General features: G+C 37.0%; 1 protein-coding gene across 4 annotated transcripts in view; it reads left to right on the top strand.

Annotated features, from left to right (window-relative positions):
• The first annotated feature begins 589 nt into the window (after positions 1 to 589).
• The window catches only part of FIGN (fidgetin, microtubule severing factor), a 120,742-nt gene continuing 106,618 nt past the window's right edge, over positions 590 to 14,713 (top strand). For 2 of the 4 annotated variants that reach the window (XM_007105882.3, XM_028478463.2), the window contains exons 1-2: positions 590 to 1,141; positions 1,912 to 2,081. In XM_007105882.3, coding sequence (XP_007105944.1) covers positions 2,057 to 2,081 — 25 coding nt within the window. In that variant the 5' untranslated portion in view covers positions 590 to 1,141; positions 1,912 to 2,056. The remainder of the gene's footprint in view (positions 1,142 to 1,911; positions 2,082 to 14,713) is intronic. The other 2 variants (XM_028478469.2, XM_028478466.2) reach the window with 1 other exon arrangement.

The raw sequence follows: 14,713 nt of genomic DNA, 5'->3' as shown, positions 1-14,713 counted from the left end.
CACCAGCCGCCCGCACCAGGGGCCCCCGGGCGCTGCTTTCCCCTGCCCGAGCCGCCTGGGGGAGGTAGGGAGGGGAGCCAGAGAGCGGAAGAGTGGACCGCACACCTAGCCACTCCGGATTTTATTGATTCACAGGGCAGCGGGGGAGGGGAGCTGGGTTAATTCGGATTTCCCCCCCCCCCGCCCCGAAGTTGCCTCCTCTTGGCAGATAAAGTCATTTTCTGGCTGGTGCTGGGGGCCCAGGGGAGAGTGCGGGCGAGGTCCCGGCTCTCGGGGCCAGATCCCGTCCTGTGCGCGAGTCTTGGGGGGTGGGGAAGGCTGAACCAGCCGCAGCTGTCGAGAGGGCCTGGAGCGGGCGGGGAGGGGCGGCGTGCCGGAGAGCCCTTTAAGGCGGGTGAGGAGCGCCAGGGCCGGCCGGTCACGCGTGGGAAAGAAAGGCCCCTTCCCTCCCGAGGCGTCGCTCCCCTTTCCCCAGGCTGGGCCGCCTGAGAGTGCGGGCCGGCAGAGCTCCCGGTCCCCGCGCTCGTAATCATGACCTCGGGGCCCCCTCCGGGCCGCGTGAGCGCGTTGACGAGGCTGGGCGGCCGCCGCGGCCCCGGCCGTGTAACATGACCCGAGCGGCCGGCCGGCCGGCGCGGCGCGGCCATTGAGCCCTCCCTGCCCATGAATCTCTGGCGCGTCTCTAGCTCGCTCGCCGCTCGCCTCCCGCCTCCTTTCTCCCCCTCCAGCTCCGCGGGCTCCGTGCGCCTCTCCCTCTCCCTCCCGGTCCTGCCGCTGCCCGTCTCTCGCCACTGCCCGCCTCTCGCCACTGCCTCCCGTCTTCTCTCCCTCACGGCAGCCTCCGTCTCTTTCTCCCTCTCTCCTTTGAAAACTGATCTTTGGCTCTTAGTGTGAAAGTGATTTGAATTTGGCTCGGCGGCGCTCTGCGCCTGCGCCCAGCCTCTGGCATGCTGGCTCCTTCCAAGCAGCTGTTTTGGGTTTGAAATTCCAACATGGCAGAGGCTGCAGTCCGTCTTCCCTTCAAAAACTTGGAATGATTTCAAATCATAGGCACCTTCACTTAACCCTAGCTTCCATTCATCAGCAAACACATCGGATCGATGCTACGCTAACCTATCGGGTTTTCGCTCCGCGCGTTCAGGTAAGAGGAGCTTCGTAGTTTTCCACCAGCTGTTTAAATTTGTTTTTGTTTTTGTTTGTTTAATTTTTAAAGAATATAAATAAATCCAAGACCGTAATGAAAAGAGATCTTCGAGTTGTGCCGTAAACATTAAATTTAATTTGCACTCGTTTCTATTCTGTACGCCAACCTGCTGTCTAATTTCTCTGTACAAAGTAGCCCTGAAACATTATAATGCATATTTTTGCTGCTTAATCATTGTAACAATAGTGTGGGATTAAGAGTTCGCGATTGCAAGAATCTCGTTTTCCGCTATATTGGGCTTACTTATTACTATCTTTTTTACTTCAAAAATAAAAAATAAAGCGGAGCCATAGGGTGGGGCTAGACTTTCTTCGGGAACTAACTTCTAAGTAAATAAGAAGTGTAAATAAGAATCTTGCACACACAAAAAGTTGAGGTTAAATTACAATCTCGTGGCTGGAGGAACGTGAATATGTCAGAAGATCGGTTGCAGAAAAATGTAAGCACATCATCTTGGAGGGGGTACAGCGTGGTGGGCGTATTGTTGGCAAGGAACGGGAGAGAAAGATGTATAATTTAATGGTATATACAATCCACTGATCCTATTACCGTCCTCCCCGGAGCTCTTGTTAGTTTCAATGGGAGTGAGTGAAATTGACATGGACTTGCATTCCTGGTCATGTGCTTTTTTTCCTTTCTTTCTTCTCCTGTGATCTGAGATCCCCTTTTTGTTGATGTTGCTTTCCCCCTTAATTATATGCATGTAGGTTAAATGAATACCTGACGAAAGGGCCCACGTTTCAAGGCAGTGACATTTGATAGCTGAGAGGAAAAGTGGCTTTAATGAAAAGCAACCTTTGGAATTCCTGCTTGTGAGAAATCCAATTCAGCTTTTTGTGCTGCCAGCAAGAAATGATCAGTAGCACCAGTGTTTATGGTATGTCAGTTTTGGAATTTACTTCCTTTGCATCTAAATAGGAAAGACAAATTAAATAGCATGATAAAACCACTGAAGACTCTGCCTGGGAAGGAGCTGCTCATGATATATAATTCCTTTTAAAATATATATATGTATAATGTATATTTTAATCTGTCAAAATGTTTGTTTGCTTTTCCTATCGCTTGTTTGTATATTTCAGTTTTGATTAATAGGTTGCTGGAGTCCACCTTTATCGGTTTTAGCTGTAATCCCAAAGTTGCATGTTACTAGTAATGCACTATATAACCGCTGAAGTCAAATGGTATGTAAATTAGTTAAACTCAGTGTGCAGTTTTTTTGGGGAGGAGGCTGGGTGGAGAGGGGAGAGGGCGGGAGTGCGGGGAAAGACTGCTTACTAATGAAAGTGTATGTATATATGTACACACACACAAGTGGATGAAATTTTTTTTTCTCAATATATCAATGCAATTTGACTCTGCTCTCTCAATGATTGCACTTTGTGGAGTAATCACTTCTTCTGAATGTGTTTTTTTTGGGGGGGTGAGTGAAGGGATATCTTTTACATGAAAATAAAAAATGTATTTTGATTGCTTAAAGTCCTTAATGCCTTTTAAGGAACAGTGGTAGGGTTTTGTTTTGTTTTTCTCCTTGCCATTCACTTGTCTGCCTGTCAACGCTTTTTACTTTTAACCTGTGACAGAATTAAATAAGCAGGCACTGAAATTGACTTTGTTTGAAATCTCTCTTTCCTCTTGCTTTACCCCAAAAAAAAAAAAAAAAAAAAGAGGTCAGATAAATGGAGTGAGAGGGGGTTTTCAATAGCTCTTGTGACCGTGTGTACACTTTGTGATATTCAATTAAGACTAGGAGGGAGCAACAACAAAAAGATGTTAAAAAGTATTTTGCATAAGCAAAGGATATGTCCACTTTAAAAATTTTTTTGTTTTTGTTTTTGTTACATATACCCCACCACCATGCATTCACCCTGAAAAGAGAGAAAGGAGGAAAGGGAGAATATGAAAGAAAGAAATAGCAGTGGGGATAGCTGCCAGGGGTCTGTAATGTGGCCGTGGTTACTGCTCTCCCATAACACAAATGTGAATACAAGGAAAGGGACTATAAGAGCCGTTGCGCGACAGACACTTCTGGTTGGACTCTGGTGACTGTTGAGCTAAACACACACCGCTCTTACATGATAGGAAGGATTTGATTGAATTTTGCATTTGGAACTTGTTGACTTTGAAGCGATCAATAAGAAGACTGTTTATTTTAGATGCACATAATTTGCCCTGAGAAATGTTTTAAGGAGGAGAGAGCACAGCTTTTTTCCCCCGGAGCTGTTGGAGCGAATGGGATTGCCAGATGGGCGATTTCCCTCTGTGATGTTAAAGCTGTAATATATATTCAGAGCAGATTGGGCTGCTGCCTGTGATGAGGAGGATATTACATTTATAAATTTTAAATCGGAGCTCGGACAATGTGCTGAGAGCAGAAATTGGATGGTTTGACTGTTCACTGTATTGATACTTAAATGTGATTTCTGGGTAGTAGTAATAGTAATTATTGCAGTAATATGTAAAAAACACGTTGAGGTAGGCAATCATATAATTCACGACATTTAGCAGCAGATTGAAGTGTATAAATTACCCCCCCCAGTCTCTGCTTACTATTAAATAATAGTCACATAATTTATTTCCCTCTGTGTTTAAATGCCCAGTTGTGCAAGTGATAGTCGTTCAGGAAGCTTGTTTTTATACACTAGAATTCTGCAGAGGCAAAGTTTATATATAATCTATAAAGTAGACACTTGTGCATATGTATAGCATGGCATAAGTGGCTCCTGTTTTGTAATTCTATTACTGATTATTTTTAGATTTTGTTTGTCTCAAATGTGTGGCCTATAGGAACCAGAGCTACAAACCTAAAAGGCTGGAAAGTGGGCAAGGGTTCACACTCTGGCAGCTCTGCTGTTGCAAATTAAAAGTGTGTTGTGGTCAGGAAATGAAAGCTACAATGTCTCTTTTGAACAAGTCGTTTATCAAGAGAAACATCTATCAGGGACTGCCTTGTCACATTGATCCTCTAAAAGTTAGGTCCGAGGTGGAAGCTGCTTTGATGTTTTTGATCCTAAATTTAATACAACAGAAAAAAAAGCAAGGATATTTTGACCAGAATAGATTTAAAAAAATGTTTCCTGGGACCAACAAGATCTATTTATTAGTATTGTACTATGTGTGAAGTTTTTTGGACATAACAGTTGAAAGGTTTAAGAGGAAACCCCAGCCTTTATAAATTGACAGTTGTTCAAATACATATTTATAGTACATTCAGTTATGGCCGGATTCTTGGTTCACATGGACATTTTGAAAATGATTGTTTTAAAGGGAAAATTATTTTGAAACAGTGTTTTAGAACAATATACAGAGAATCAGAGTTTTCATTCACTCATTGTAGAGTGGCTCTCTTCTCTTCGTGTTGCCTATTTTAGTCCTGTATTTCTGTTTTGCATCTTCATTACATGTGTGACATAATAGCTTTTAGTGGGGGAAGAAACATTTTTTCCTATGAAAAGCATTTCCCAAAACATGCTTGCTCACATCATCTTTATTGTTTATTAACTGTGCATGTGGATCATTATCAATATAAACTATAGGAACTCACAAGTCTTTCTGAATTTCAGCTTAAAAATATAGGTAGGTAGCAGATTAAATATGCCTTGTATTCTTAAATACTGAATATGTTGTATGCATTATTCGAATTTTAAATTTTAAACGGTATTATTAAGAAAATGACCAACTTAAAAAATTTTTTTTTTCGTGAAAGCAGTTAAAAGCAGCTTGTTTCATTTTGGGAGGCAAAGCTAAGAGAGAGGTGTTCCTTCTTTGAGCTTGAGTTTTTGGATAGTTGTCTTTTACTAATGGTGGCTACTTGCTATTTCACATGGGTCTATCAACAACTAGGCTGATGGATCACAAAGAGTGTGGTGGGAGTTTGGGGAAGTATAATACTTGCTAATTAATCATGTCTGAAATGAAAGAATCATAGCAGGGTAATAAAGTCTCATTGTTGTTTTCCTGGAAGAGGGTAAGACTTCTGTTTGGAAGCTGTATGTGTGAGTTGACTTTCTTTTTTCTTCTCCTAAAAAGACAGTTTATAGGGTCACTTTAGAATTATTTCAGGAACTGTCTTTTTTGAAAATGGAATATTTTTCTTTTTCCTGACTGCACCAAATCAGTGAAATTCTTAAAAATGTCTCTGAGTGAAAACATAGAGTTTTTTCCTCAGTTATATTAAAGACTCCTGCGGTTGAGTTTCCAGTACTTTTTTTTTTTTTTACCATAAATAGAAAATCTTTCTGTTGTTTTTATTCATGTCAGGCAGGAACTTTGGAGGCTGGTACTTCTGATAGGCATACAAGAGAGCAAAATTTTTGTTAATTACTTTTAGCTAGTACAAGAGTATGACCAGAGGGGAGAAAGGGAGTAGTACTTCCAAGAATCTAGAGACCATCTGTATTATAACTTGACGTTTCTAAGGTAGTTTAAAATATTAGCCAACTGAAAAAAAACCAGATGAGCAGTATCATATTATAGGTAAATTCTTTTTATCCTGAGCTTTGGCATGTCACCTTTTAGAATTTAGTATTTTGCTTAGTTTACGCATGGGGACAGATCCTGAAAGTTTAAGTGTCTGCAGCATTTTTCAGAATTTTCATGTCAAGGTGAAGACAGCTATGCTAATAATTCCCTGTTTTTGGCTGTGAGTGTTTGGATGCCTTGAATGATTGCCTAATTAAGTAATCAGTTTTAATGGTCCAAAATCAGCAGAATTGCTAGGTGTATTTGAAACAATTGCAGGCTTTTATGTTTTGTACTTTCTAGTTTGTTCTTAGAACCTTGGTTTGATAGAAATGTTTGCTGTTTTGCTTTTGATATTCTTGAGTACAAATTTCATGTACTTCTTTTGTAAAGTACCTTTATTTTTGTAGAGCTAAGAATTTTAATTACCAGGAATTTAAATCGATTTATAAATTTTTGATTGGGAGAAATTGTTCTGCAGACATTTGTGTGAAATACTGACGTATGCTACTGATCGATAAGATGTGATTAATCAGCATATCTGCTTTTTAATCTTTGGTCACTGATAAACTAGAATAAACAAGTGGCACAGAAAACAATGCAATTTTTTTCTTTCAATTAAAAAAATGTAATATAAGTGTCTCTTTGGAGATATACAAGAGTTAATGTTTTAAAATCAATTGAACTTAGAAATTCTTTTGGGGTACTACTTGGAAGACTTCAAGTCCAAAAATTAATCCACCTTTCAATTAACTCTTTATCTTTCTCTTTCTGTCTCACACACATAACAGATTATAGCTAATTTTTTAAAAAAATCTATTAAAATGAAAGACTTTTTTTTTAAAGACTGCAAATAAATGCCTGTTTAGCAAGTGCTTTTCATGGTTGGATTTTGTAATTTTCTTCCTTTTTTTTTTCCCTAAACTTGAACTTTTATCAGCTTTTTCATTTAACTTATGGTAGAAATTTCAAGCCTAGCTGCTTTGAAACATGATTGCTGATTACTGATCCTTTTTATATTTTTGATGTTATCATTTAAATGGCACTTGTACTCAAGGGATGCTTACTTCAAGAAATGCAGATAGTGGAAATAAAAGGTAGGCAAGAATATGATAAAAATAAATTGTACTGATAAGTTGGAAGCAAATCAAAAGCAGGTGGGTATGCAAAGTTTCCTCAGGGCAGCAGCACAGCTGCCAGCTCAGGAGCTCTGCCTCAGCACAGCACACGAGTGTGCCGTACCTGTTGACGACAGTCTTAGTTAGGAGACTGAGGAGGCAGAAGAGATAGGTGATCAGAAACCATCCAGACATGAGATATCGTATGGCAGTTTCTGTTAATAATATTTACATACTTTATGCAAGAAATCTGCTTGTTGTCTTGTTACTTGAATATTGACACTGTGCTTAACATTGCATATGGTGGGCTGTGCTTTCAGAGTATATTAGAAGCAGTGAATTCAAAGGAGAATTTCAATGCAGAAGTATTTACATTGAGTATATGTATAAATGGATATGTTTGCTTATATTTGAGCTACTATGACTTTCACAAAGCATTGACAGCATTACTGCTTGCAATCATTTTTGAAACTGATACATCTTGAAAGTAGAAATGCATGATTTATCATATGAAGGCCCAAGGTTAAACTTTTTTTACCCTGCAAGCTGGCTTCAGCATTTATACTTTTAAGTTGGGAAATCTTTTTTAGAAAGTATTGTTTGAGTAAGATTGGAAAGTTTGCTTCTTGTTAGGATTTTGTTCTTATTTTCATATGAGTAGGTGATATATAGCTTACAAAAAGCATTTTCTTACTGTAGAAAACATAATGTAAAATACTTATAAAATTTGTTTTCTTTTCCCCAATATCTTAACATTGAGAATACCTTTACCCAGTTCCTTGCTTATGAGTTTTTATTTCGGCTGGTAATTTATACATTTACTCCATTCCACTTGTGGATATATTGCAGGCAAGAGAACAGAAACTGAATTTTACTTTACTCATCAAAAAAAAACAGCAAAAACAAACACACACCTCCCCCCCATCTAATGTTTGCCTTATGTCAATTGGATGCTTTTTAAGCAACTGACAATTGAGTAAATGCCGTATACTTATGACAGTAAACTCATCTGAGAATGAATGACCTCTACTTTCATGCTTTGGTTTTAGGAAATATTATTCATGGAAACAGTAACATTCAAAATAATAATTTTAAAGTAGTATAATGTACAGCCATGGGTTTCTAGATGTTGCTGTAAACTTTTTACAATTCTTCTGATTTATGATCCTTACCGTCAACGCACACTGTCACCTTCACCTAGGGCTGGCTACATAATTTCTGGGCTTGGTGCAAAATTAAAATGTGGGGCACCTTGTTCAAAAATTATTAAGAGTTCAAGACAGCAAGAGCAGATTAAACCAAGTGCAGGGCCCTTCTCTGTGGGAGACCTATGGGCCTGTCCAGGTCGCAGGGCAATGAAACAGGCCCTGCCTTCATTACCCACAAACCTTGTGGAAGTCACTGGGTTTCCTACATGGAGACTGACCAGTCCACGGTGATTCCACGTGCCTCTGCCTAAAGAGATGCTAATGGTTGTTGAGTAAGAGCCTCAGTGGGAAAATGGACCATTAGGTATCTTCTGCTCTTTCTATACGTGAACTGGTGACTGCAATCTTTGCCTTTATCTTACGTTGCCTTTTGCCTGATGTGCTCCCATATGTCACCTGAATTTTTGTGCAGATATTCTTAAAAGCAACTCTGTTTTGTAATTGTTTGCAGGCAGGTACATACTTAAATATGTATTTCGCAGGCACAGAATGATTAGGTTGGGAGGATTTTAGTAAGATTTGAAGTAAGAGCCTGAGAGTTTTTCTCTGTTGCTTTGTACCGCTGTGCCACCTAAGTTTCAAGCACAAGTGAAATAAGTATTTTTAATGTAGAATCTTAAGTTATCTAAAAATATAGAAAATTCTGACCATTGAGAAATAAAAGCACAACTCATTGAGTCAGGGAAGATGGGCAAACACAAAAATAATTACCTTGTTATAGTAGCAGCGATATTGATATTTTGACATTAGGAAGTGGCATTGTAGCTGTATAAACATGTGGTGACAGCTGTGTTAAAGACGAAAAGTAACTCTTGCAGTAACATTAACTTTGCAGGATGTTATATTCAAACGGTGAACTTCATTTCTGAACTTAAACCAGAACAATCCTCTTCCCCCTGAAAAATGTAGTCACCATCTGTGACTCCTTTACGCCTTGGTTTGAACAGTCTACTTGATGGGTGGATAAAACGTTTATATTGTTGATTCCCGAGATACTTCTCAATGAGATCAAGCTTCATATTGAGATCCCTAAAACTAAATTTTGAAGTCAAGCGGCTTTTTCAGATACGATGGAATGTCCAGCAAGTAATGGATCTGAGTGTACTTGAAGTTGCACCATTTATTTTCAAAAGATATTTCCCACATCAGATGACTCTGCCAGGAAGAACAATATCAAAGAGCTCAGAAAAGTAACTATTCTTTTATGTAATCCAAGACTGATGGAGGGGAGGGAGCTTTAAAGATATTTCTGAAGAAAGAGAAAAACCTAACTTATTTTGAATGCCTCGTTAGTCTTGGTGGAGAGAAATCCTATACATGAGACCTTCTAAGAAGAAAAATCTTTGCCCTGTGTAATAACAAGGCATTGCTCTCTCAGTTGACATGTACCTTAATGAAAGGATTGGAAATAACTATTACAACAGTGTCCCATTTAATTATAAATTTACCCCACAGTTTAGAAATCTTTTGCATTAAAGACATTGTAAATTTGAATTTTTTTAAGAGGTAGTTAGCCACAATGCATATGTTTAAATATTCTATGTTATATAACCTATCTACAAATTCTAGTAGTATAATTTAATTTGGGAACCATCTTTTCCCACCTTACTCCTATCCTTTAGTATGTTGTGTTTTCATATTAGTTGTTTAGCTTTAAAAAAGATTAAACTAGGAATCTGGGTATATATGTGGCAATATTAGTGCATTCTTATGCCCCAAAGAGCTGTTTATTTCCCTTTTATTCACTTCTTCTCCCTTTCCATTTCAAATTGAAGTTAAGATTATAAACTCTTTCTCTTAGATCATATACCTGAATGATGCTAAATTATAAATCTTAATTAGGTATGATTCACTGATTTTAATCTTACAAAATAATTATTCTGAGTAGGATAAAAGGTTCCTATAAGATTGAAGGCATTTTCATTACAATACCCATTTAAGATCAAACAAATACCGTAAAATAAACAGAGTCCTGTTAGTCTTTTAAGCTTAACAGTTAATACTTTTGGATTTAAATATGTGAAGAAATAAGGATATGAATAGGACAGTCTTACTGTTTTCACACTTTAAGTGCTTGTGATAAATTTTACTGTCAGGAATTACATGGATCTAAAAGAGTCTTTTAAGTAAAAATTACAGTTTTGATTATCTAAATGGAAGATGCTCTTGTGCACGTGCACAGATACATTTCTTTGTGAAGGTATTGATGTCAGGGACGCTTTTGGTATTTCTTTATGAGTAATTAGGTTAACGGGGTTAGTTAGAAAATGTGTCCTTTCCTGGAAAATGAAAAATTACATTCAAGCAGAAGTAAAAGAGTAGAACATAATCATGACTTTAAGTACTTAAAAAGATATTTTATGAGTCATTTTTAAAGAATAATACTCAATATGTAACTTGTTAAGAATAATAGCCATTTTTACTTTTTAAAGCACATCTGTATTAAAACTGGCTTTCCGTTCATGAGTCACAAATCTGGAGTCAATTTTCGACCCCACTTACAAAAAATATGGGTCTAATTGCCACCCCCTCTTACCATGGTGTTCCACTCCAATCGTGTTGGTATCAAGTTCTTTAAAGAGAGATCTTCGCTTGCATTATTCAGAAAATTAAGCAACATTTTTGAGGGGAATACTGATATGACCGAAATGTAGATACTGGGACCCTGCCTGGCCTGACTCCTTGTCTGACAAATGAGAAGGACCTTTATACGCCTATAGCACTTGTTCTTTCTATGGGAAGATTTTAAATGTACTAAGAATTGAACAGCACTTGTTCCTTCTATGGGAAGATTTTAAATGTACTAAGAATATAAGTGTTCCCTAATTGGAAATATATGTTTTATGTAATTCTAAGAGTACCAATCAGCTAATCAACTAATTTACTTATGGATGGTAAGATAGTAGGACTAAATAATCTTATTCAGAAATAGGTGTTTAGACTGAGTAGTAGTGTCTTTCTAGAGAGAAAAAATCTGTACGTATGCAAAATCCCTTTTGGGCTTTTTGTTTGGTTTTTTGTTTTCTTTTCTTTCTTTTTTTTTTTTTACTGTGGGTGAAATCTGTATCAATAATGTTTAAGCTGTAAAAGTATTAGGAAAAAATCTAATATTGGAAGTTCTTTATTATGCTATTTTCTTTTAATAAGTCCTCAATGAGTGCATACAACGCACTAATACTTGTTTTGTTTGTTTTTTGATTTATGTCTTGTTTTATTTTGTTGTAGCATCAAATTAAAAAGACCTTACAGGAAACTATTTTGTATTGCTTATTTTTAAAAATACTCAGAATAGTACAACCGGTGGTATAGGTTTGTTTATAATGATGAGCAAAAAATCCCCAATTTTACCCCAATATAATTCCGTTTCCTTGAAATCTACGCTACTATATCAAAATGCCACTACTACTAAGCTACAATCTATGAGGTGTTGCTGGTGTATAACTGTAATGCACATGTGTACCTAAATACATATTTTAAAAATATTTATCTATAAATTCTAATAGCCAACTTTGCAGGTGTCCTTGTGCTTGGGGCCAGTGGGGGAATTGCTTTCTATCTGTTTTGCTGTTTGCAGACTCACCAGAAACCTTGCTGTCTCATCCATCTTCCTGCTCCTGGAATTCATTCTTACCCATACCTGTGTACTGATTTGGGGGGCTGAGATTTTTTTCTCTTTCTTTTTTTTTTTTTCTTTCTAGTATTTATCTGTAGGACTGTTTATTACTTGATCAGCTGGAAAATCAAATTTCACTTGAGCCACTGGAATATGATATTTAGATCATGAGGAGGTAGCTTGAATTAATTAAGAGGTTATTGGGCTGTGTACTAGGAGGAAAGTGTAGCAGCATTTTTTGACATGGACAGAGGGTGAAAGACCACTTGTAGGAATGAGGAAATAGCTAAAGGCAAAAAAAATTAGGGATGTTGTTAAGGAAACTAAGGGTAAAGGCTGTTTTCATGTAGCTGTTGCTAAAAATGAGGTTGGCAGTTTAAAAAATCAAATCCTAATATAATTATTTGAGAAAACCTCATTTGTTAGGAATTAGTGACTAGTGCACATTAATTAGCACACAGCACTATCTAAACAAATTATATTCTTCTCTTTTAAAATGGCAAGTTCTATACCAAATCTTGGATATGTGGGATTTGTGATAACCCAAATTAAAAGAACTATACCCCCTCTTCTTCCTTATAATTTGAAAAAAGTGTAAAAAATACACATGCCTTTAAAGATGATTCATATTACTCTTAGACTCTTTCTTCTCCCTCACATACTCAATTTGGTTATGTCTCAAATGAAGTTATGGAAGAACATCTACTGAGGATTAGGATGTATCTTTTTTAAGACTTCTTTTTGGGAAATAATGCATTTATTGCCATTATAGAAGTCAAATCATTAAAGTAGATAGATATATGATTTAATTTGATTTGAGCATAGTTTGATGATAAATTCTGTATCTACCCTGTAAATGCTAGCTGTACGTTAATGACCAAAACCAAACCAAACCAAACAAAATTTGCCAAAGCCCTACCTCAGACCAGTTAGATGGAAGTTTTGGGGGATGACCAATTTCTTTTTCTTTTTCTACCCCAGTGATTCTAATGTAAAGTTAGGATTGAGAATCACTTCGCTGAACCAAAAATTTATACATTTCATGAGCTCTTAAACTTTTTGCTTTAAGTTTTAATTTTAAAAACTTCATTCTTCCTGGTTTGAAGTCACAAAAATAGAGACATCTATTTAGAATTGAATGTACTCATGATATGTACTAGAGATAGTTCACTATCTGGGTAAAGTTCAACAACAATCTATGAAGAATTTTAGGAACATTGCCACCATGCTGGTAAGAGTACCTCAGGAAAGTGACAATGGTGACAGCAGCAGATGCCAACAGTCTATCATATTTGTGACCTTGGGTAAGTCCTTCAGCCTCTTTGAACCTTAAAGGAGGGTTCATCCAATGACTCTTAATATTTTTTTCCAGTTCTGTATAATTCATGATTGCTTGGTCATCGACTAGTGAGCTTGAGTCACTTGGAACCTTGCTGGTGGCCAATGGCTGAGTGATTTTTTGTTTCTCTTTAAGAAACTCCAGAAATTGTCTTGGAAATAATGAAGGGAGCTCAAGGACCATTTATCACTTTGTTAAGCCCTTCAGGAGGGATGGTAACCATTCATTAAATATGCTTACTAATTGGTTACAAGCAAATGTGTCAGCAATTCTAATACCTTGAGAGTTGATGAGTATTAGTTAGCCAGTGCTTTCTCCCTGTAAGAGATATAAATAGACTGACAAGCAGATTAACTTAAGCAGTAATGGATTTAGGGACTTCACATCTCTTTAAAAATATGTCAAAATTATAGATCAGTATGAAAGTTGGATGTTTATCAAACTGGAAGCAACTCCATCTTTTTAAAATTTTATCCCTAACTAATCTTTGTTCGTCTTCTTTTTACCGCCTGGAATGCTCTTCTCCTCCGCCTGTCGAAAACCTACCAGGACTTTGACATGTAGCTCAAATGTTGCATCATCTATGAAAACTTCCTGAGCCACCCTAATGAGGATCCATTTCAACATCTGCTTGATATTCCTTAATCACTTAAAAAATCTCCTTTCAATCATTTGCCATCATTTTTCTTCCTCTATAGATTGCTGGGCATTTGTGTTTCTCGTTTATGAAATTGTAAACTTCTGAGAGAAGACTACATCTGATTCATTTTTTATTTTTAATCTCCTCAACATGTGTATACAGAGCAGGACCTATAATAGGTGTTCAATAAATGTTTGGTGAAATGAATCGATAGAAATGTAGGAGACTGTCACTTGGTTCACCTTTTATTAATCTTACTTTAAAAAACTGGAGGATGCTTTTAAAAGTACTTAAAGAACAGATATATTAAAATTGTGTATTTCGTTAAAAAATAAAATTTCTGTATTCTTTAATTACTAAAGAAAGACTTTACAATCTTCTTACATTTCTGAAAGAATAGTTTTATAATTATATACCTAAGAAAGGGCTTACAGTCATTTATTCTATTTTCTCCTACATCTCTGGGTAGGAGAGCATTTAAACTATTTTATAAAAACAACATTATAATGATATCTTTAACAAAAATCTGTAACCTATTTCGATTACATGGCTTCAAATCACTATGTTTTACATATTTAAATATTTTCTCCTTTTGTTTCTGCAGTTACAAAAATTCGAAGGTATAGAATCATAAAACATTAGATGTGGAGACTTCCAAATCAACTTATTGACAACATAGGGTTGATTGACACTTGGTTATTCAGCCTTCGGTTGAACATGGGAAATCAGCATATCCAAAGGCATTTCTTTGTATTTTGTCCTTTCTCTGATAAATAGGCAGTGTGCAAATATGTGCCTGGTGGTACTCAAGACATTTCCTTGGGAACATGATGGTACTTAGGGTGATAAGAAGTAAGATGCAAACTAGCTGATCTACAGTTGATATGATAACTTTCATTGACTCTGTAGTTTGTGAATGTCTTTGGTTAACACTTTAATTGACATACTTTTGTTTTGTATTTAATATCTGACACTATTCATTTATTTTGTACTAAGTACTGGGCAGTAAACAATTTAGCTGGGGTTACACCCAGTGACCCTGTCTTCTAGTGGTTGAAATGCATCACCCGCTCAGTTTGTGTGTTTGTGGAAGGGTCAGTTTCTTTCTTAAACCTGTCACTAATGTTACAGCA

Source organism: Physeter macrocephalus, chromosome 2 (genome assembly GCF_002837175.3).
Source record: "Physeter macrocephalus isolate SW-GA chromosome 2, ASM283717v5, whole genome shotgun sequence".
Lineage (NCBI taxonomy): Eukaryota > Metazoa > Chordata > Mammalia > Artiodactyla > Physeteridae > Physeter > Physeter macrocephalus.
Note: the sequence above shows the minus strand (reverse complement) of the source record. Positions and strands in the feature narration are given on the sequence as shown.